The 24,171-nt window shown below is 36.7% G+C and overlaps 1 protein-coding gene and 1 non-coding gene across 2 annotated transcripts in view; one reads left to right on the plus strand and one right to left on the minus strand.

Moving 5' to 3' along the window:
• Positions 1–18,793, minus strand: part of TSBP1 (testis expressed basic protein 1) — a 70,697-nt gene extending 51,904 nt beyond the window's left edge. The window contains exons 1-7 of the mRNA XM_033219813.1: positions 18,532–18,793; positions 16,694–16,780; positions 15,561–15,593; positions 14,704–14,736; positions 6,520–6,540; positions 5,992–6,012; positions 1,479–1,499 (exon numbers count right to left, since the gene is read on the minus strand). Of these exons, the coding sequence (XP_033075704.1) occupies positions 1,479–1,499; positions 5,992–6,012; positions 6,520–6,540; positions 14,704–14,736; positions 15,561–15,593; positions 16,694–16,780; positions 18,532–18,544 (229 nt within the window). The 5' untranslated portion in view covers positions 18,545–18,793. The remainder of the gene's footprint in view (positions 1–1,478; positions 1,500–5,991; positions 6,013–6,519; positions 6,541–14,703; positions 14,737–15,560; positions 15,594–16,693; positions 16,781–18,531) is intronic.
• LOC117088844 lies at positions 3,738–3,842 on the plus strand. Its single transcript, XR_004439370.1, has one exon. It is a non-coding gene; the product is annotated as a U6 spliceosomal RNA (small nuclear RNA).
• Positions 18,794–24,171: the final 5,378 nt, after the last annotated feature.

A 24,171-nucleotide genomic window follows, 5' to 3' on the forward strand; every position in this document is an offset into this window, starting at 1 on the left:
CAAAACTAGATAAAACATGTTTTAATCATAAAAGTAATAAAATATTGAGCTTAATAGCTTTCTAAGGGCACCTGTTAACAGTTATATATACAACAATGTTTTGTTGTATACAACAATGTTTATATATATACAACAATGTTTTGCCTTATTCATGGGATAAGGTTATGGCATGGTATTGGATTAGCACACTAATTCTGATATTTTATATTAATTTGCATTTTAAGATTTTCAAATTACATTTTAAAAATTGAAGTAATATATTTTTAACATATGCATAATTTTCTAAATTCCTTGGAACAAACATTTTGTTTCCAAAGAATACTTTGGATTGGAAGAGTAAAATATATTTAATGATGTCCTGGGGGTAGCTGGACAAGCTCAGGACTTGGAGTCCAAAGGCCAGTGTTTAGAACCTCAGTTTTACTCTTTTACTAGCTATATGCCTTTGGTCAAGTTAAATAATATCTTTAAACTTCATTTTTTCCTCATGTGTAATATCTGTAAATAGTCAAGGAACACAACCCACTTTAATTACAACCCTCTCCTTGTCCCCTACTCCCACTCCCTGGTGTCTTCACAAACCTCTCTCTTCTTCCCTCCTATTCCTAAGTTAATGAAGCTATTACTGTTTTGCTGAAACTGTGATTGCCAGCTAAAACTGTTTTAATCCTCTCTTTATTCTTTAATCAGTGGACTTCTCATTCTTTGAAGGTCTCATTAATTTTAGACAAAATGCTCAATGATGAGGAAGGAGAAGGAGGTGAGAGACAAGAGCTCAGCAGGGTTAGAGAATGTTCTTTAGTTCTGTGACACACCAAAGAGACTTAGAATTTGGAAATATGAAAATTTCCCCCTTGCTCTCCTAAAAATAAATACAAACAAAAAACTCATATGGTTGTCTGGCTGAAAAACTATCCATTTCTTTCTTTCTTTCTTTTTTTTTTTTTGGCAGGGGACAGGGCAGGGATGAGTATCAGAACCAAGAACACCTGGGAGCACCAAACCCTTAGTGTCAGTTGCAGCTCAGGGAGATAGGGAATTAGCCATCTCTTCCATTGCTGCCAGCCTGACTTGGGGATGCCTCAGGGAAGGCTGCTCTTTCTGGCTAGCCATGCAAAGCTTTGAAATTCTGAGGACACAGCTAATATCACTTATCCTTCATTCTATATTATCTTCATCCTCACCTTATTTTTCTTACTAACTTCTTGCTCTCATCCTTCTTTATTTATTCTGTTTTTCCAACACTTCAGGTTTGGAAATTGCTCTCTTTGTGTCATCATAATAAGCCACTAGAAACTTGCATTTACTTTTGACTGATTATTGAGGTGTCTAGTTATGGAGAACAAAGAAATTGGATAAATGCGAAGCTCAAGCTTCTGCTGTGCTTCAGTGAAGAAGTCTGGGAAGTTTAGGAAGATATCCTCTTGATTAAATGGGGCTAAATGTCAGCAGAATTGAAGAAAAGTAAAGGAACTTACCAATACTTGATCGAGATAGTGCTAAAATAAAACACATCGAAACAAGAATGAGTTCTGTTTGTCCCAGGGAGAACTTAGATGCTGTAGACACTATATTGCAGAAAAGTTGTGGGAAAGAGGATAGAAATGAGTCACAACTCATTTCCTGTTATCCATTGCAATGCAATGTGGTGAGCAGCTGGATATCTACATATGGACTGCAATACTTTTGTGGTAAGGTGGGACTACAAGATCTATGCAACCTGTCTTTCAATTTCGGTGAGTAACAGAGTAAAAATATTTTTGGAGATTGCTAGATTCTCAATCTATGGACATTTTTCTGTCCCTATAAGTCTTCTTTCATTGGTGATTCTGCTGCTTTGTTCTTTCCTTCTCTACCTTTCTTCCACCTCTTCCTCTCTCCCTTAATTTTCGTTTTTTCCCCTTTGTTCGAAAATATTTTTTATTACACCAAACAGTTACTACCTAACTGCTTCAACAGGGGTTTCCACTTTCCAAAATTCACTTGTGCCCTATGGAGATGAAGAATAGCAAGATACCAAATCAGGAAGTTTTTGAATAATATTAGAAGCTAAAGAGTCAAAGTAGTGAAAGTATTTAGAACCTCAGGGCTTACTGAAAGGGTGCTTGCTACAGAGGGGGATATTTCATCCTCTCCTTTAAGTGACTACTCTAAACATGGTAGTTTTTAAAGTTTATAAAGTAGAGCTGAACTTGAAAACTAAAAAGAGAAGTAATATATTCAAGAAAAATATATCAAGAAGGAACCCATATTCTTGGTAATGAATGAGAAGTTTCACCACCCATGTGATATCTTATAGGAGGACTGCGTCTTAAACACCTGATCACCAGCAGAAATCAAGGCCACAGGCCTCATGCATTGTAAGAACCTGGGATTATCTTCCTGTTTAATGTGTTAAGTTACATGGAAAAAGGGAATTAATATTGCAGATGAAGTTAAAGTTGCTAATCAGCTCACCTTAAAATAGGGTGATGATCTTGGTATATCTGAGTGGGCCCAATATAATCACAAAGATTTTTAAGAGTGGAAGCAGGAGACAGAAGACAGAAAGATAGAAAGAGAAAGAGGTATTACAATGGAAGAAGGGCAGAATGATGTGATGTGAGGACTTGATTTGTTTTTGTTCACTTTGAATACAGAAGAAGGGAGCCATGAACCAAGGAATGTGGTCAGCCTCTAGAAGCTGAAAAAGCAAGGAAACAGATTTGTTCCTAGAATATCCTGAAAGGATACAGTCTAGCTGACAACCTGATTGTTGTCCAGTGAGACATATATGACAGATTTATAAACTATAGAATTGATAGATAATAAATTTGTGTGGTTTTAAGCCATTAAGTTTGTGGTAATTTGTTAGAGCAGCTATAGAAAACTAATACAACATGGTTAGACTATTTCCCCAAAATTCCCTTGTAGTTAGGTGTGGCTATATGATTGAGTTCTAGTCAATCTAATGTTGTTAGAAGTGATATGAAAGTCATCCAGGCTTGTTTGTAAAGGAAATCTAATATACCAGCAGAAGGTAGGAAAGAAGATTTAAAAATGAAAGAACAAAGCATAGTACTGTAAGTGGAAAACACAATATAAATTGGAGACATTGGCCAGGCGCGGTGGCTCACACCTGTAATCCCAGCACTTTGGGAGGCCGAGGCAGGGGGATCACAAGGTCAGGAGTTCGACACCAGCCGGGTCAACATGGTGAAACCCCATCTCTACTAAAAATACAAAAATTAGCTGGGCATGGTGGTGGGTGCCTGTAGTCCCAGGTACTCGGGAGGCTGAGGCAGAAGAATTGCTTGAACCCGGGAGGCGGAGGTTGCAGTGAGCTGAGATTGCGCCACAGCACACCAGCCTGGGTGACAGAGTGAGACTCCGTCTCAAAAAAAAAAAAAAAAATTGGAAACATTTAGATAAACATATACAAATCTACAATATAAAATGAGTTAAATTCATCTATTAGGGAATGGAAAATTTTACATTGTTAGTATGAACAAAGTCAAGTAATATGCCATTTAAAAAAGACACAAGACAAAAACAAACTCTTAAGATTCAAAATAAAAGGATGAAAAATATGTATAATAGGAAAATACTAATTAAAACAAAGTTGTTAGAACAATGTTTATATCAGACAGTGTAGAATTTAAGTCAGAAAATAGTCATAAGGATATGAGTGGATATGAGGACATGAGTTTCAGCAGCATTTAGAAGTTACTTAGATATTTATATTAGAAAATAAGAGCGTCTGCTTTGGCAGCACATATCCTAAAATCGGAATGATGCAGAGAAGGTTAGTGTGGCCCATGTGTAAGGATGGCACACAAATTTGTGAAGTGTCCCATATAAAAATAAAAAAAGAAGATAAGAAAGTCTGGAAAATAATTAAGAGTTTGATATAGCAAGCTAGAAAAAGGAACAAAAATAAAGAGAAATTAAAGAGAAGGAATTTTACCCATAGATATACATAGCCCAAGCTATGACAAGAAAATGGTCTTAAGAATTGGAAAAGGAAACTCAAGATTATCAGATTTTGCAGTTGGCATAATGTTTTACATATAGAATTCAAGAGAATCTAAAAGTTATTAGAACTCTAAGAGCACAGCAGGGTGGCTAGATACAAAATCTACTTTCAGATATACAGCATATAATTTATATTCCAACAATAATTATTTGTAAAATCCACACAGAGAGATAGTATTCACATCAGAAACAAAAAACAAGTATTTGTATAAGAATTAATCCAACAAAAGATATGCAAAACCTTTCTGAAGAAAATTATATTACATTATTGAAGGGTATATGAGAAGATTTGAATAGTAGGCAACCATGTTAATGCATGGAAAGAACTGATTTTACAAATTAATCTACCGACTCTATGAAGTTTCAGTGAAATCCTAAGATGACTCTTATGGATCTTGAGAAATTATAAAATTCTTGTGTAAGAGAAAAGGTCGAAGAATAGCCAACACATTTCTGAAAAAGAACAAAGATAATGTGCTATTTTTAAATAATAAATGTTATACAGTTTTGGTAGTGAAAGCAATGTAGTATTGGTTCAGTAAAAGACAAAAGATCACTGGAACAGAAAATAAAATCCATGGAAAAACCAAATATATAAGATGAAGATGGCATTACAAATCAGCAAAGAAAGAACACACCAGTCAGTAAATCTAGTGGGAACAAGATGAGAAGAAATCCATCTAGTTGGTTTTCCAGATGAGCGGAAAATTAGATCTCACCTGTATTATTTCTGAAATCACTCACCAAAACAAAAAAACAATGAACAAAACCCCATTTGGGTTGAAGGCCTATATGCAGAAAGGGAAATTTAAAAACTATTAAGAGAAACTATTAAACAAAATCTTTGTGATACCAAGGTAAGGCCAAACAAACAAAAAAGCAGAAACTCTAAAAGGAAACAAGAGATTGACAAATTTTATTACAATAAATTGTGTGGTGTTGGGGGAGAGTGAGTGGAGGCCTTCTAAAAGTCAAGAGACACCATAAAAATTTAAAGCTAAGAGATAGAATTGGAGGAGATAATTGCAAATATTTAACATAACATATAAAAGTTGATGTTTCATAATAATAAAGAATTACTACAGATCAATAACTGATAGATAAATGAGTAAAGTAAATGAACAAGCAATTTATATAGGGTGAAACCTAACTAGCTAGTAAGCCTATGAGAAGATACTCAATTTCAGGAGTGAGCAGGGAATGCAGATATTAAAAATTGTACATGTACTCAAGTGCCAATAATAGAAAAATATGACAAAATCTGGGATTGTTACTAATGCAGAGAAACTGGAAACTTTTATTTATTTCTGTATGCCTCTATGTAACTACCAAGGAGCTTAATTCATTAATAGCTAGTAAAATTTAAACTATACATAAATTACATAAATGCTCATATACAATGTGATCACTAAATCCTACTTCAGGGTATGTACCCTGGATAAACTCTTTTCCATCTAGTTAAGGACTATCTTTGCAGCATTATTTGTGATAGCAGAAACTGGAAACATTGAGAATGCATCGGTAGGAGAAAATAATAGAAAAATATTGTATATTCATAGGGTGGAATATTGTTCAACAAAGTGTATAACCTGGATTTCAAAATTACATTTTGAGAGAAAAATGCAAACCACAATGATACTATCAGACAGATGCCATTTTTTGTAAAATTAAACATCTAAAAAATAATACTACATTTTGTTCAGTGATAGGTAGAGACTATAAATATATGTAAATAGACTTAAATATTTAAAGTATATTAATAAGCCTTTGGGAAGAAGGGAGTGGAATATGTCTATAATAAGTTGAGAAATATGACAAGAATATTATCAATTTGTCACATGTAAGATGTGGATATACAAGTGTTAATTATTTTTATACTTAATTTTAAAATATTTCTTAAAAGAGAAAAAATACAGAAACAATATGGTTTGCAAACCAGATGACAGTAGAATTGAAAGAAAACCACAAAGCACTTACCTACAGAGTTGGTTGATGGTGCTAAAATACACACACAGAAAACATGAGGTGAATCATGAGAATTTGGATCCCTAATCTTTGCATATCAGCTTCAGTTGCTGTTACCCCCTTCTCAGGAGTTAAAGCCTAGGCCCTGGCAGTCATCACTGATCTGGTGATGGGTACTGATGGCCACTCCCACCAGCTACTGCATATGCTTTCCATCTCTACAAATGGGTTTAATTTTTAGTAGGCAGATGCCATTCCTACTGCCCTAATTCCTCCCTCCCTTTTTTCCTTCTCTATTTTCTTCTCTCTCTCCCTTTTATCTTTATTACTTTCCTTTTCTCTTGCTCATCACTTCTTCTATTGTTTTCCTTTTCTCCCAGCCAGGTCACTCTAAACCAGCACTAGAAAACTTTACCTATTGCTTAGTATTCACATGACTTGACATATGACAGGATTTCTCTTTCCTCCAAAGCGTTTACAATCTAGGGAAATGTTACTAATAGGAAGCACATTTTTGTTGAGAAACAAGATAATACTTACTGTAGTCTCTTTTGGATCCCTCTGAAAACACAAACAAAAGAAAGAAAAATCAATTTGGATATTCTATTCCTGTAGTTTTGGTATCACTACAGAGGATTACCCAGTCAACACCCTCAAATACCCAGTTAGGCAGGAAACTGGAGACAAAATCTTCTCATGGCTGAATTTGTAAGTTTAATGACATAAAAAACCAGGCAAAGATTAATTAAGGTAAATACTTGTAGTGAGAAGAAATAACAAACTATGCATGCAAACATTAAAACAAAAGAAGATAGTTATAAGGTAAGTTGAGGTCAAATAAAAGAAGGAATGGTAAAATATTTACTCAGCTGATTGAGAATTCAAGTTCAACGACAATATGGCAAATTATGATGAATACAAATGTGTATATTGATTGCGATTGAATGTGCATCCTATGATCTAAAACTTGTTTCTTAGTGATGTCATGGAAACAGACTTTCTAAGAAATCTAGAGACAAAGCAAATTACATGAAAAACTAGTCATGTTACAACTGTTGTTTTCATGAAAGTGTAAAAGCAAATAGTAATATTGATACTTTGTAGTTGATTTAAATTATGTTGAATCATAATATCATTTGATATTTCACTAAAGTATAGTTTAAAGATCTACTTAGAAATGTAAAGACAACGGTATTTTTTTTTCAGCTTCTTTTCTGAAAATGAGTGCTCTTCTTCCATACTTGGTAGTCATTCTGGTGGGAATCAAGTACAAAACACATTCTCTGTTTTATAATAATGTTACTTGTTTCTCATGGTTCTATGGGGATTTTAAAAACGGTGTCTCACGCCTGTAATCCCAGCACTTTGGGAGGCCAAAGTGGGTGGACCTGAGGTCAGGAGTTCGAGACCAGCCTGGCCAACATGGTGAAATCCTGTCTCTACTAAAAATACAAAAATTTGCTGGGCATGGTGGTGCACTCCTGTAATCCCAGCTACTCGGGAGGCTGAGGCAGGAGAATTGCTTGAGCCTGGGAGACGGAGATTGCAGTGAACCGAGATCATGCCGCTGCACTCCAGCCTGGCCCACAGAGCAAGACTCTGTCTCAAAAAAAAAAAAAAAAAGGAAACTACATCAAGATGTTAATAGAGTTGCCACAAAAATGAAAAATACCATTGAGATGCTGAACACTTTAATATGCTGCACTTGAAATTTGTTATAAAAACTTTCATGTGCTGCAGTTACATTTGCTAGAAAAATACTAAGAATAAATTTAATTTCAAAAAAATGTTGGAATAACCATGGCAGCTTTTATATGTGATATATTTAAGTTAAATTAAACTTTGAGTACTAAATTTCATGTACCTAAACTAACATAATGACCTTACCTAATGTTAATATCTTCCTGCCAGAAGATCTCTGTAGTCTCAAGTTGACCAGTACATTTATATTCCTATGTTTAGAAATAATAGAGGGAAGACTAGTAGAGCTTGGGAACCTAGAAACTTAGGATGACTGAGATTTATAGGTTATGTTAGGGGGACTGAAAAGTCAGAGAAAGAGTTATTTGGGTTTATGAATTTTAAAGTGTGACTTATTAAAACAGCAATAAAATGTTTACTGATTCAAGTTTTTCCCCAAGAATGCAAGCGAGCCCAGATTAGAAAGATACTAAGATTGTAGGCTGTACACTAAAGATCTGTAAACAGGAAATTAAAAATTAAGATATTACTAAATTATATAAGAATAAACTCTCTGCCTAAAATTGGAATTAGCCAATTCTAAATTCCTATCCAGGTTGTCAATTGCAAGTCCTGTGACCTTGGGCAAATCATTACTGTTTTTTAAGCATAAGTTTCTCTTATGTAAGTTAGGGATAACAATAGTAAATCACTTTATTCATTTAAGAGTTACTTATTAATGATCTCCCTGACTGTGGTGAGGAGAATAGACTATAAGAAGGCAAGATGAGTATCAAGGAAACAAGGTAGGAGGCAAGAGATATTGGTGTTAGGGCAAGGATTGTCATGGTGGTGGAAAGTGGTTTGATTTGGAGTACAAGTTGAAAGCATCGGAGATGGGATTTGATGGTGGATTGGATGAAGAGAGTAGGAAAGGAGTTAAATATAATTCCAAGGTAGATAGTCTGAGCAATTAAGTGAACACAGGTGCCAGCACCAGTGGATAGAAGGGATTAGGGCTTGGGTTTTAGACATGCTAAGAGTGAGATGCCTTTCATGTATCTTCAGGACATGTGCGCTATGATTATATAGGTTGGTTCACCACATAAAGGGCTAAGGGAATTGAAATCCCCAGCAATGTCTCTGGGGTGGGGCTGCATTCACCTGGAGGAAGGAACACCTTTTCCTAATATGCACCAAAGCAACCTGTAGGCTACTGGAGGCCTTGGACAGCCAGGGAGGGATTTTTGGGTAGTTCATCTTTGTGTGGTTGACAGGGTTGTTTCTAGATAACAAATATTAACAAAATGAAAAAAATACCCACCAGAGTGACTAACACATAATAGGTGCTGAGTACATGTTAATTCTCCTCCCTTCCTATGGTGTATAGTTTTATTTATTTATTTTTCTGTGTACCCTTAAATTCCTAACATTGAGGTAGCTTCTTGCACTGGTTAAATCTGGTGTTCTGGTGGACTGTTACTGAAGAGGTTTTTCCCCAAGAAATCTGAGATGTAAATGACAACAGTAGACAACAGCAGCATTTCTTTGTACCCTTGGAATTTTATTGCACACGTCATACCTTAATGTGATGAACTTTTAAGAATTTATTCCTTGATTTCTTAACATTCATATTAAGAAAGGCACAATGAGTAGTTAGCATTTGTGAGATCTGGGATGGTGAATTTCTCTTGACTACTCAGATTATTTTTTCTTTTCTTTAGCTTTATTGAAGTATAATTATAAAAATTATATATATTTAAGGTATACAATGTGTGATTCTAATATATGTATACATTGTGAAATGATTGCCACAATTGAGTTAATTAACATATCTACCTCTTCACATACTTACTTTTATGTTTCATTTTGTGATGAGCATATGTAAAACCTACTCTCTTAGTAAATTTCAAGTATACAATACATTATAGTCACCATGCTGTACATTGGGTCTGCATAATGTATTCGTCATAAAACTGCAAGTTTGTACCCTTTGGCCAACTTCTGCCCATTTGTTCCATCCCACAACCTCTGGTAGTCACCTTTCTGCTCTCTGAGTTCAACTTTTTAAGGTTCCTTGTATACATGAGATCGTGTAGCATTTGTCTTTCTGTGCCTGGCTAATTATACTTAGCCTAAGGTCTTCCAGGTTCATCCATGTTGTCACAAATGGCAAAATTTCTTTCTTTTCCTAAGGCTGAATAATATTCCAGTGTGTGTGTGTGTGTGTGTATGTGTCTGTGTATACATTTTCTTTATCCATTCATCCACTGATGGACACCTAGTTTATTCCTGTATCCTGGGTATTGTAAATAATGCTGCAGTGAATATGAGAATGCAAATATCTCTTCAAGATAATGATTTTTATTTCCTTTGAATATATGCCCAGAAGTGGCATTGCTGAATATATGGTAGTTCTATTTTTAATTTATTGGAGGAACCACAATACTCTTTTCCATAATGGCTGTATTAATTTACATTCCTAACAGCAGTATACAAGGGTTCCCTTTTCTCCATATCCTTGCCAGCACTTGTTATCCCTTGACTTTTTCAATGCATCCTAACTGGTGTGAGGTGCATTTCCTTGATGATTAGTGATGTTGGGCACCTTTATATTTATTTATTAGTTAGCTATATGTCTTCTCTGAGACCACTAGAGCTACCTCTCATTCTTACTGGAAGCCACTAAAGTTGTCCACACTAGGCCCACCAGCTACACCAGAACTATAAGGTTATGAGATTGTGGATGTGGAAATAATTACACACACACACACACACACACACACACACACAAGTATATAGATCCCGGAGAGTTGAGGAAAGAAAAGAGAAAGTAACTGAGTCACTTTGCTTGCTGTCAACCCTGTCAACCACACAAAAATGAACTACCCCAGAATCCCTCCCTGGCTGTCCAAGGCCTCCAGTAGCTTACAGGTTGCTTCGGTGCATATTAGGAAAAGGTGTTCCTTCCTCCAGGTGAATGCAGCCCCACCCCACAGACACTGCTGGGGATTTCAATTCCCTTAGCCCTTTGTGCAATGAACCAACCTGTATTTAGGTCCTTAGTCCATTTTAAAATCAGTTTGTTTGAGCTGTATTTTGAGTTGTATCTTGCTTTTGAGTTGTATGAGTTCCCTGTATATTTTGGATATTGCTGTGGTTTGAATGTCCCCTCCAAAACTCATGTTGAAACTTAATCCTCAATGTGACAGCATTGAGAAGTGAGGCCTTAAAGAGGTGATTATATCATGAGGGTTCTACCCACATAAATGGATTAATCCACTAATGGATTAATGAGTTGTCACGCAAGTGGAACTGGTGGCTTCATAAGAAGAGGAAAGACCTAATCATAGCATGTTAGCCACCTTGCCATGTTATGCCCTGTACCACTTCAGGAATCTGCAGAGAGTCCCCACCAGCAAGAAGGCTCTCACCACATGCGCCCCCTCAGCCTTAGACTTTCCATCCTCCATAACTGTAAGAAATAATCACACATTTCTTTTCTTTATAAATTTCCCAGTTTCGGATATTGCTATAAGCAACTGAAACAGATTAAGACAAATATTAACCACTTATTCAGATATATGGTTTGCAAATATTTCCTCCCATTCTGTGAGTTGGCTTTCATTTTGTTGATTGTTTCCTTTGTTGTTCAGAAACAATTTTGTTTGATGAGATACCACTTATTTTTGCTTTTGTTACTGTGTTTTTGGTGTCATACAAAAAAACTTGCAAAGACCAATGTCATGGAGCTTTTCCCTGTTTTATTATAGGAGTTTTATGGTGTCAAGTCTTACATTAAAGTCTTTAATCCATTTTGAATTGATCTTTGTGTATAGTATGTGATAAGGGCCAATTTCTTTATTTTTTTGCATGTGGATATCCAGTTTTCCCAATAACATTTATCCTTTCCCTATTGTGTATTCTTGGTAACTTTATTTTCTCTCTTATTAATTTTCTGTGTGGATGATCTATTCATTGTTGATAATGGGTTACTGAAGTCCACTACTATTATTATATTGCTGTCTATTTTTCCCTTCAGCTATGTTAATATTTGCTTTATATATTTAGGTGCTCTGACATTATGTGCATATGTACTTATAATTTTTATATCCTCTTGATGAATTGGCCCCTTTATAATGATACAATGACCTTCTTGTCTCTTGTTATAATTTTTGACTAAAAGTCTATTTTGCCTGATATAAGCATGGCCACCCCTACCCTCTTTTGTTTTCCAGTTGCATGGCGCATCTTTTTTTCATCCCTTTACTTTCATTCTATGTGTATCCTTAGAGCTGGAGTGTGTCTGCTATAGGCAGCATATATAGTTGCGGCTTGTTTTTAAATACATTTAGCTACTCTATGTCTTTTCATTAGGAAATTTAATCCATTTACGTTCAAGTAATTATTGATAGTTAAGGACTTAATATAGCTATTTGCTTGGTTGTTTTCTGGCTGTTTTGTATATCCTTTCTTCCTTTCTTTCTTTGTGATTTGCTGATTTTCTGTAGTGGTATGCTTTAATATCTTTCTGTTTTGTGTATCTAGTATAGGTTTTTGGTTTGTGGTTACCATAGGCTTACATAAAACATGGTTTCAACAGTCTATTTTAAGCTATTATTAGCTTAAAATAATATTAGCTAATAATAGCTTAAAATAGACTGCATACAAAAACTCTACATATTATTCTCCCTACTTTTTACATTCTCAGTGTCAAAATTTTACATTTAAAAAATTGTATATCCATTAACAAATTATATATTTTTAATATTTTTGTCTTTTAACTTTTGTATTAGCATTAAAAGTGATTTATACACCATCATTACAGTATTATAATATTCTGAATTGACTGTATATTTACCTTACCAGTGAATTTTGTACTTGGATATGTTTCCATTTTACTAATTTATTGGCCTTTCATTTCAGCTTGAAGTACATTCTCTAGCATTTCTTGTAAGGCAGATCTATTGGTGATAAACTCCCTCAGCTTTTGTTTGTCTGATAAAGACTATCTCTTTCTCATATCTGAAAAACAGCTTTACGGGTAAAGAGTTATTGGTTGGCAGTTTTTTTCTTTCAGCAAATTGAATATATCATCCCACTATGTACTGGCCTAGAAAATGTCTGCGTAGAAGTGCTAATATCCTTTTGCTGTACCTTTAAATGTGATATGCTTTTTTCAAGATTCTCTCTTTAACTTTGATTATTGACAATTTGACATAATGTCTTGGAGAAGACTTCTTTGGGTTAAATACGATTGGAGAGTTTTGAGTTCCATGTATCGAGATGTCTATATCTCTTTACAGATTTGGAAAGTTTTTAGCAATTATGCCTTAAATAAGCATTTATTCTATTTTATTTCCCTTTTCCTCTGAGACTCCAATAACGAAAAAGTTAGCTTTCTTGATGGTGTCCCATAAATCTTACACATATTTCTTCATTTCTTTGTGTTTCTTTTTTGTACTCTGACTGGATAATTTTAAATGATTGGTCTTTGACTTCTCTTATTCTTTCTTGTACTTGATCCATTATCTTGGAAGCTCTCTATTCTCTCTTTTATTCTCTCTTTTTTTTTAAGTTTAGTCATTGCACTCTTCAGCTCCAAAATTTCCCCTGCTTGAAAGAATTGGGAATTGGCAGGGCGCGGTGGCTCACGCCTGTAATCCCAGCACTTTGCGGGGCCGAGGCGGGCGGATCACGAGGTCAGGAGATGGAGACCATCCTCGCTAACACGGGGAAACCCCATCTCTACTAAAAATACAAAAAATTTAGCCGGGCACGGTGGCGGGCGCCTGTAGTCCCACCTACACGGGAGACTGAGGCAGGAGAATGGCGTGAACCCGGGAGGCGGAGCTTGCAGTGAGCCGAGATCGCGGGCGACAGTGTGAGACTCAAACAAACAAAAAACGTTTAACATTAGTCTTAATGCAACTACTAAAAGATTTGCTGGTTTCCCAGATATTCCCATTTTCTTTAGGTTCCATTTCAGAAAATAAACAGGGAATGCCACGGCACTTTGCTCCTCACTCTTGTTGGTGATAGATGAATCATAGAGGTAAGAAGAAGGATGGACCAAAAGTCCAAGTGTGGGGCATGGACAGCAAGCGAAGTGACTGAGTTACTTTCTGTTTTCTTTCCTCAACTCTCCGGGATCTATATGCTTGTAGTGTGTGTGTGTATGTGTGTGTGTGTAATTATTTCTACATCCACAATCTCATAACCTTATAGTTCTGGTGTAGCTGGAGGGCCTGGTGTGGACAACTTTAGTGGCTTCCAACAATAAAGAGAGGTAGCTCTAGTGGTACTTGTTGAGTTCTGGAGATAGGACTAGTCAGAGAGAGAAAGAGGGAAGGAAAGAGAGAGAGAAAGAGAGACAGAGAGAGAGAAAGAAAGAGAGCTGAGGGAACATCTATAGGCAACCCTAGAGAGTGGATATTGAAAGAGAACATTGAGTGTTGGGGCGTGAGGGTTAGGGATAGCCATGGTACATTGAAATTAGTGGTACTGGTGTGTTCCCTCAAAAAAGTAGACAGGACATTGCTGTCATCTCATAACTACAACATTTCAAAACCTGAATTTGATATCCAGCTCCTTCCTCAGCTAGGTGAACTTGAGTAAGTCTCAATCTTTTGAGCATAAATTTCGTCTTCTTAAATCGGAATAAGCTTTTTTTTACCTCTTACACTGTATGGCTTTCAAAGGGTATTTTCACATATACTATTCCATTTCATATTCATTTTATCCACATTTTAAACATCCAGAAAATTGTTTCCGAGAGGTTCCTTAACCTTTCTAATATGTTGGGGGTAAACAGAAGATAGAAATGAATTCTTCTGATGGTCTTAAGGAGAATTATTTACCTTTTCTGAGAAAAATGCACAATTTTTCTTGAGAGAGAGAGAGAGAGGAGTGATAAGCATTTGGATATTATAGCAACGAAAGATATACTGACTCAACAAATCATGCTCAAAGGAAGATGAATTGATTCACTCTCTAAAGAGTGTATTCCTTCATTAACGCTCTAGTAGTTCCTAATCTATTTACCTCTACCATCCTCATAGTCCAGAAGTCTAGCACCTAGAAAAAAAGGGAGAGCACATGATTTTTCTTCTTGATTATGAGGTTTTATTTAAGACTCTGAGAACTAATGTAAACATGAACTCCTAATGGTGAATAATGATGTGAATTAATTTACTTTGCAGGAACTAGGAATTATGCATAAGTTGCAGGAACTGATGATGATAAGTGACTGTGCCAATCATCAGTTTTATAATATTAGCCAAGCTAAATGATAGTCAGAAGGAATTTCAAAGTTTCTTTTACCTCGTGATATTTCAGCAGCTAGTCTCCTATTTTTTGCCTTATGCCAATCCTGTGCTATCTTTCTTAGCAACTTTGGCATCTCTCCAGACCTTTCCATGGAAAGTCTTCTTCACATCCTGAAGTTGGTACTCTTCTCAATCATAATTACCTTAACTGTGTTCACTCTCGTTATTCTAGGATACATTCGATTTTTCTGTCTAGCCACCTTACTAAGACCCTCTTCAGAATAGATTTAGGCTTTTTACTGAACCATCTGCTTCACTGCCTGAGGAGTTTGCTATTTCCATGGGTTAGTATCTCTATTGTTGCTCTCAGACCACAGGAAACATCTGAAGAGGGCCTCAGAATTATGTGGGCCTACCCAGTATTAATTAATTCTCCCCAACTCCAGTTTAGCATTCAGTACTGCTCAGAAACCTCTGGTAGATTTCTCCCAGTCACTTAGAAGCAGTTCAGTTCATGCAATGGTGCACTATGCAAGGTTCTGGAAACACAACTGTAAACAAGACAGATTTCATTCTTGACTTGTGAAAATTCTATAAATACTTACTGTATTTCTTTTTCTCATAAGTACTTACTTTGTTCTGAACTGTATCTGGAAACATACATTTCTGTGGAAGAATTAGGCAAAATGTTTTTATTAGTTACTTGTGAGAGTGTTCTTCCTCTGATCCAACTCTCATTACTCTGAGCTGTGCTTCTTGTCTCCCAAGGTGGTCCTCCTGATATAATGCATTATTGTTCTCACCCATTTTCCACATCTCCCATCAGCCCTGTTTTTATCTGTCTTTTCACAATACTTATGCTTTGAGGGCTCACAGGCATTGAGGGTGGGAAACGGAGGGAATATAGCTAATTAGAAAGTTGTGGGAGAGAAATAGAAAAATCCAGGAAAGAGGGACCTTGTGGCATAGAAATAGGTCTTAGCTTTTATGAGCTCCATCTCTGTTTCATTGACAAGTACTATTCTGTATTTGTCTCTTCTTATCATCTCCCCAAATTAAGTCACTAAAAATCTCCAATTCTTGTTATATAATACTAGATATTGGTGTTTACCAACTTACTGTCTTCTCACATTTATTTATTTATTCATTTTTTAAACTCAGGTAATTTCCCTTGGAGCTCAGGTAATTTTCTTTTAAAGTATTCTTATTACTTTTGCTAAACTCTATCTGTGATTTCTTTTTTTTTTTTTTTTGAGATGGAGTGTTGCCCTATCACCCAGGCTGGAGTGCAGTGGTGTGATCTCAGCTCACTGCAACCTCCGCCTCCTGGGTTCAAACAATTCTCCTGCCTCAGTCTCCCAAGCAGCTGGGATTACAGTTGCCTCCCACCACGCCCAGCTGATTTTTGTATTTTTAGTAGTGACGGGATATCACCATGTTGGTCAGGCTGGTCTCGAACTCCTGACCTTGTGGTCCACCCGCCTCAGCCTCCCAGAGTGCTGGGATTATAGGCCTGAGCCACCGCGCCCAGCCTATCTGTGATTTTTTGTTTGACATTATTGATAATGTAAACTTTGGGAGTTAAAAGTGCAGGGAGAATCACTACTAGGTCAGAGATTCTTTGACTCAAGTATTGAAACAGATTCCCAGAATATTGGCAAAGTCTCTAGCTGTTGGATAAGTAGAGATGAACTCAGACTGAATCTTGGCATCCCTCCCTCTGTGGTTTTCACAGGAAATCTTCGTTTTGACTCATTATTACTCACCACTTTGCTTATGTCGTGCCCATCTTGTTAACAAAATAGCCAGGATGGCAAGTCCCAGGAGAGTCAGGATGACAGCCAAAGTTATTTCTGAAAACAAAAACTCACCGGTAAACATGCTTATTTAGACAAGGAAATTACCAGAAACAACTTCTGATCACCTCTTACTATCCACCAGATAGACTTTTTTTTCTTTCCCCTTTCTGCTGCTTCAACTCCTTTATTCATTTATTTGCCTCATATTGCTGTCCTCACATTCCCGCCCCTGCCCATTTTTAGCTCTTACATTGATTCTTTGGTCATATACTAAGAACCTCAGATGCTGTGTACCCTTGGTTTAGAGTCAACAATCTGACAAATTTCCTCCTCAATTGAACCCTTTACTCCCCAGGCAGGAAGAATGTTAAAGGGAATCAGTGGTCTACAAAGCTATCCACTGGGGAAAATATTAGAACTTCTATTTTCTGTGTAACTTTAACTCATACCTTTAAAGTTGCAAGATTTTCTGTATATATATAGCTATATATGTGTGTGTATATATATAGCTAGATATGTATATATGTGTATATATAGCTATATATACATATAGCTATGAATTCATAACATTTATAAATATACTTGCATAGGAAATGTATACTCAAAACATTTTTATGAGTGAGTGATCAAAAACTTTCAGCACCCTGACTAAAGGATGCTGACTGAAAATGGTTTTATTAATGAAAGCCACAGCAAAGGACAGAAATTTCTTATCACAGAAAAACCTTTCAGTCATCACTCGCCAACCTCCTCATGATAAGATGGATATTTGCGAGGTTTGTTTTTGTGGTTGGTAGGATAAAACATGCAGGGATTGCTTAACTTGTGTTTGTTTTTGTGTCATTGATTTGCATTCAATTGATATGAGATAGAGTCTTGCAGTCGTAAGAAAGAAAAATCTTAGTATCATATGGTTATAAAGGGCAGTGGCTATGAAGGATCTGGGGGGAGACAAAAAGAAGAGAGACAGAGAAAGAGAGAGAGAGAGGAAGGAAAGAAGGAAAAACCAACCATAAATCTCCCTGTGAAAGTAAAAACTCTGAAGAATATTGAACTCTGAAAGACTAAGAAAGTAGATTATACCCACATTAAGACTACTTCAAACAAACAATAGGTGAATCCATCTCAAGATGTAATAACACACCTCCATCAGGGCAGATTAGGCATTTCTCTACTGAGTGTTCTAGGTATTTGGTCCTGTGAGAAACTTCTCCTGCCAAATCAACTTTTGGAGATTTTCTTCTAATGTACCACTAAAATGAACAGCAAGTAATATGGCCTCTATTATGTGAACTTTTTTTTTTCTAGTTTTAAATAACTCATCAGGGAGGGAAGGATAACTAGGCGGTGTACTCAGTACTACTGTATACTCCCTTTCTTCCTTTAGTGTCTGAAATGCCCCGTCTATAGGGCAGTTAGAAGATGGTCCCCCCCCGTTAATAGTGAAAATGAGAGGAAATCATTATTTCTGAGTTGAGGTAGATTATAGAGTGACCATATACAGGAAGTGAGATAATGGGCTAAGGAATTTTCCTAGTGCTATGGAGGATGGTTATTTTCTTTGTTCAGTTTAAACTCTAGAAACCAAAGGAGAAACCAGCGCGATCAGCCTACAGCTTAGTTAAGTGTGGGTTGTTTCCCCCAGGCTTCCAGAGGAATCAATAAGACTGAAAGAAAAAATATTGAATTTGAGAAGGAAGCAGGCAAGGAAGATAAAGCAGTCGTGTTAAAGTCCCTGAGTCCCTAAGAGGAGACTCCTGAACCATTAGAGTCAAGAAAGCCTCAAAGAGGGAGTTAGTCCATACCCAAGACTGTCATTTTCCCTGTATTGTCTTCAGCAGGTCTCACATCATTTGGATTTCTTTGTCAGAGAGAGATCAAGATAAAACGAAAAACTCAAGTTCACTGTTTCTGAGCAGTATGAACTTGGGTGTCAGGGAGGCCCTTGTAGGCAGAGATGCAGAGGATCACTGAGAAATTGCGTGGAGCAGATTGATCAGACCTAAGCAAATGATGGGAGTGTGGCCTGTGAAGGTTCTGGAATCTGTGTCATAACAGAGACTTAGAACATCAGCGAGGCAGGAGAAAAGGCAGAGGAGGATCAAAAGGCTAGGAAGATTGAAGAATACTTTGGAGGACCTTGAACTTGTACAGAATACTGGAAGGGAACTCACTCTGTGTGGGCTTTAGAATTATTTCTAGTTTTTCAGAGATTTTTAAGGCCAGAGACTCTATATCATTAATCTTTGTAACTTTTTTTTTTTTTTTTGAGACAGAGTTTCACTCTTGTTGCCCAGGCGGGGGTGCAGTGGTGCCGTCTCAGCTCACTGCAACCTCTGCCTCCTGGGTTTAATAGATTCTCCTGCCTCAGCCTCCCAAGTAGCTGGGATTACAGGCATGTGTCACCACGCCCAGCTAATTTTGTATTTTTAGTAGAGATGGGGTTTCTCCCTGTTGGTCAGGCTGGTGTCGAACTCCAGACCTCAGGTGATCCACCCGCCTCAGCCTCCCAAAGTGCTGGGATTACAGGTGTGAGCCACTCCACCCGGCCTAATCTTTGTAACTCTTGAGGCAGAGAACCTTCCACAAAATAGTCACTTTATAAATGTTTGATAATTAAAAATGAGAAGAATATCTATATTTAAAAAGAGGCAGACTAGATAAAGAAAAAGTGGTACATATACACCATGGAATACTACACAACCATAAAAAAGAATGAGATCATGTCCTCTGCAGCAACATGGATGGAACTGGAGACCACTATTCTAAGCAAACTAAAGCAGGAACAGAAGATGAAATACCATATGTTCTCGCTTATAAGTGGGAGCTAAACAACAAGAACACATGGGCACTAAGAGGGGAACAGACACTGGGGCCCACTTGAGGATGGAGGCTAGGAGGAGGGAGAAAAAATATCTCTCAGGTACTATGCTTATTACCCAGGTGACTAAAGAATCTGTACATCAAACCCCCACAACACACAACTTACCCATATAACAAACAATTACATGTACCCTTAGAACTAAAAGTTAAAAAAAGAGCCTTGAAACAAATGAAGGTGAACAAAAGAAGCCAAGTTGTTGGAGTTAGATAGCAAGAAGAAATCCAGTCCAGAGGTCTGTGGTGCTAGGAAGAGTGAGCCAGTAAATGGGATGTCATAAGCCACTGTGGAGAACAAGGAGAGTAATAAACACCTTATATATATACTCATATCTATTGACTACAAAGTTCTATAGTGAGTACCTTATAAACACAAACTTGTTTAATCCCTAATAAACTGTACAATGAAATTCTTTGAGATGGAGAGAGACACTAGAAGTTACCCAGCCAACAAAAGGCAGTTTCTGACTCCAAAGCCCACACTGTATTCACAAAGCCACATTTTGTTTCAGTCTTATATGCATCCTGTGGTGGTGATTTCTAGGTTAAGAAGTCAGTCACTTGAAGAGGAAAGTGATGCCTTCTAGTTTTAGGTTGCTCCGCTCAAAAATTTTGAGATTATTTTTCCATAAGTGTTGTATGCATACTTTTTTTGTATGCATACATACAAATATATGAATTATGGAAGTACCAGAAGAAGAGAAAGAGGAAGGGGCAGTAAGCTTAATCAATGGAATATTATCTGAAAATTTTCCAAATCTTGAGAGGCATATGGACATCCAGATTGAAGACAATCAAAGCACCCCAAGCAAGTTCAATTCAAAAAAGACATACTCCAAGATATACTATAATCAAATTGTCAAAGGTCAAACACAAAGAGAGAATTCTGAAAGAAACATCACATATAAGAGATCTCCAATAAGTCCATTACCAGAGTTCTCAACGGAAATCTTGCAAGTCAGGAGGGAGTGGGGTTACAGATTTAAAGTACTAAAAGAAAAAGAAATACCAACCATGAATACTATACTTGACAAAGCTATCTATGACAAATGAAGGAGAGATAAAGACATGTGAGGACAAAAGTTGAGGGATTTCATCACCATGAGACCAGCTTTGCAAGAAATGCTAAAGGGAGTTCTTGGAGTTGAAACAAAAGGACAATAAGTAACAACATAAAAATAGAAAAAGTGAGGCCGAGGCGGGTGGATCATGAGGTCAGGAGATCAAGACCATCCTGGCCAACATGGTGAAACCCCGTCTCTACTAAAAATACAAAAAAATTAGCCGGGCCTATAGGCCCAGCTACTTGGGAGGCTGAGGCAGGAGAATGGTGTGAACCCGGGAGGCAGAGCTTGCAGTGAGCCGAGATCTTACCAATGCACTCCAGCCTGGGCAACAGAGTGAGACTACGTCTCAAAAAAAAAAAAAAAAAAAAAAAAAAAAAAAAAAGAAAGAAAAAAGAAAAAGTATAAAACCCAATGGTAAATGTACATATATAACCACATTCAGAATATTCTAATATTGTAAAGGTGGTGTATAATCACTCTTACAAAAGTTAAAAAAAACGAATGTATTTAAAATAACTATGGCTATAGTAATTGGTTTGCAGATACATCATATAAAGATATCAATATCATAAACTGTATGTGTGTGAGAAGCAAAAGTGTAGAGTCTTTGTACTGTATTGTAGTTAAGGCGTTGTAGCTTAAATTAGGGTATTATAACTATAAAATAATTTTTGTAAGCCTCATGGTAACCACAAAGAAAAAATTTCCAGCAGATGCACAAAAGATAAAGAAATGAAAGCAAACCACTAACAAATAGTACTAATTACAAAGGAAGACACATGATTATAAGAAAGGAACAAAAGAACTACAAAACAGTAAAAAACTTAACAATATGTCAATAAGTTCTTATATATAAATAGTTACTTTAAGTATAAATAGATTTAATTCTCCAATTAAAAGACACAGAGTGGCTGAATGATTTTGAAAAAAAGAAAAAACAAGATCCAACAATATGTTGTCTACAGTGGACCCACTTGAGCCTTCAGGACACACATAGACTTGAGAGTGAAGGAATGGAAAAGATATTCCATGAAAAGTGTAACTAAAAGAGAGCAAATGTGGCTATATTTATGTCAGGAAAAAATAGATTTTTAAAAACTATAAAAAGAGAAAAAGAAGGTCATCATATAAGGATAAAGGGGTGAGCTAATAAAGAGCAAATATTAATTGAAAATATATATGTACCCAACATCAGAATACCTAAATATATAAAGTAAATATGAATACATCAAAAAAGTGAGATAGATTGCAATATGATAATATTGGTGGACTTCAATTCTCCATTTTCAACAATGTAGAGATCATCCAGACATAAAATAAGTAAGGAAACCCTCAATTTGACATACATTAGACCAAGTGAACCTTAGACATATACAGAGCATTTCATCCAATAGCTGCATTGTTCTCAAAGCACATGAAACATTCTCTATGATAAATAATATGTTAGGCCACAATACAAGTCTTTAACAAATTTAAGAAGATTGAAATTATATCAAATATTTTTCTGAACATAATGGAATGAAACTGAAAATAACAGAAGGAATTTTGGAAAAATCACAAATATGTGAAAATTAAATAAGATGCTCTGAATAATGAATGGGTCAAAATGAAATTAAAAGAGAAATAAAAATCATTTTGAGCCAAATGAAAATGGAAACACTGCATACCAAAAATTATGGAGTGCAGTAAAAGCAGCTCTAAAGGAGAAGTTTATAGCAGAAGCCACCTACATCCAAAAAAGAGAAAGATCTGAAATAAACAACCTAACATTACACCTCAAGGAACTAGACAAAGAAGAACAGGCCAGGCGTGGTGACTTAAGCCTATAATCTCAGCACTTTGGGAGGCCGAGGTGGGCAGATCACGTGGTCAGCAGTTTGAGACCAGCCTGACCAACATGGTGAAACCCCGTTTCTACTAAAAATAGAAAAATTGCCAGGCATGGTGATGTGCGCCTGTAATCCCAGCTACTTGGGAGGCTGAGGCAGAAGAATTGCTTGAACCTGGGAGGTGGAGGTTGCAGTGAGCCGACACAGTGCCACTGTACTCCAGCCTGGGCGACAGAGTGTGACTGTGTCTCAAAAAAAAAAAAAAAAAAAAAAGAAAAGAACAAACGAAGTCCAAAGTCATCCTTGGTTATGTTTATTCATAAATGTTTTATTATTTTGGTGGTAGTGTAAATGGAACATTTTCCTTGTTTCACTTTTACGCTCATTTTTCAATGCTAGTGTGTAGAAATGTACCTAACTTTTGTGTCTTGATCTTATATTCTGCAACTTTGTTAAACTTATTAGCTTTAAGTGTGTGTGCATGTATATCTGTGTGTGCGTGCGTGTGGGTGTGTGTTCTTTAGGATTTTCTATATTTAACATGATATCATCTGCAGATAAAAATAGTTGTACTTCCTAGATGGAGGTATTTTATTAATTTTGTTGCCTAATTTTTCTGAGAATAACCTCCGGTAAAATGTTGACTATAAGTGATGATAATTAACACTTTTTTTTTTTTTTTTGAGGTGGAGTCTTGCTCTTGTCACCCAGGCTGGAGTGCAATGGCGAGATCTCAGCTCACTGCAACTTCTGCTTCCCAGGTTCAAGTGATTTTCTGGCCTCAGCCTCCCTAGTAGCTGGGATTACAGGTACACACTCGGTTAATTTTTGTATTTTTAGTGGAGACAGGGTTTCACATGTTGGCCAGGCTGGCCTAGAACACCTGACCTCAGGTGATCCTCCCACCTCAGCCTCCCAAAGTGCTGAAATTATAGGCGTGAGCCACTGTGCCCGGCTGAGAATTAACATGTTTTTTGTTTCTAAACTTAGAAAGATTTAAGACTCTCAATATTAAATACAATATTAAATTCACAGATCGAGTATGCATTCTCCCATTCCTAGTGTGTTCATTGTTTTGCAAAACAGGAAAAAATGTTGGATTTTGTCAGATATTTCTCACATCAATTGAGATAATTGGTATGTATTTTTCCTATATCTATATCTATATCTATATATTTTTTTGAGACGAAGTCTCGCTCTGTCACCCAGGCTGGAGTGCAGTGGCCGGATCTCAGCTCACTGCAAGCTCCGCCTCCCGGGTTCATACCACTCTCCTGCCTCAGCCTCCCGAGTAGCTGGGACTACAGGCGCCCGCCACCTCGCACGGCTAGTTTTTTGTAGCTTTTAGTAGAGACGGGGTTTCACCGTGTTAGCCAGGATGGTCTCGATCTCCTGACCTCGTGATCCGCCCGTCTCGGCCTCCCAAAGTGCTGGGATTACAGATGTAAGCCACTGCGCCTGGCCTCAAGTGCTTTTAATGTCTCATTTAATCCTAAAGCCTGTGCTGGCTCTGAGATGTAGTTACTGCTGCTATTCTCATTAAAAAGATGAAAGAACTAAGGCATGAGGTGCTCAAGTAACTTTCCAAAGGTGACTCAGCTAGGAGTGGAGGAGCTCCTCAAAAGTGAGGAGTTCCTTTTTGCATACAGGTGCCTTGGCCCCAGACTTA

This window comes from Trachypithecus francoisi, unplaced genomic scaffold (assembly GCF_009764315.1).
Source record: "Trachypithecus francoisi isolate TF-2019V2 unplaced genomic scaffold, Tfra_2.0 Lachesis_group10, whole genome shotgun sequence".
In the NCBI taxonomy this organism is placed as follows: Eukaryota; Metazoa; Chordata; class Mammalia; order Primates; family Cercopithecidae; genus Trachypithecus; species Trachypithecus francoisi.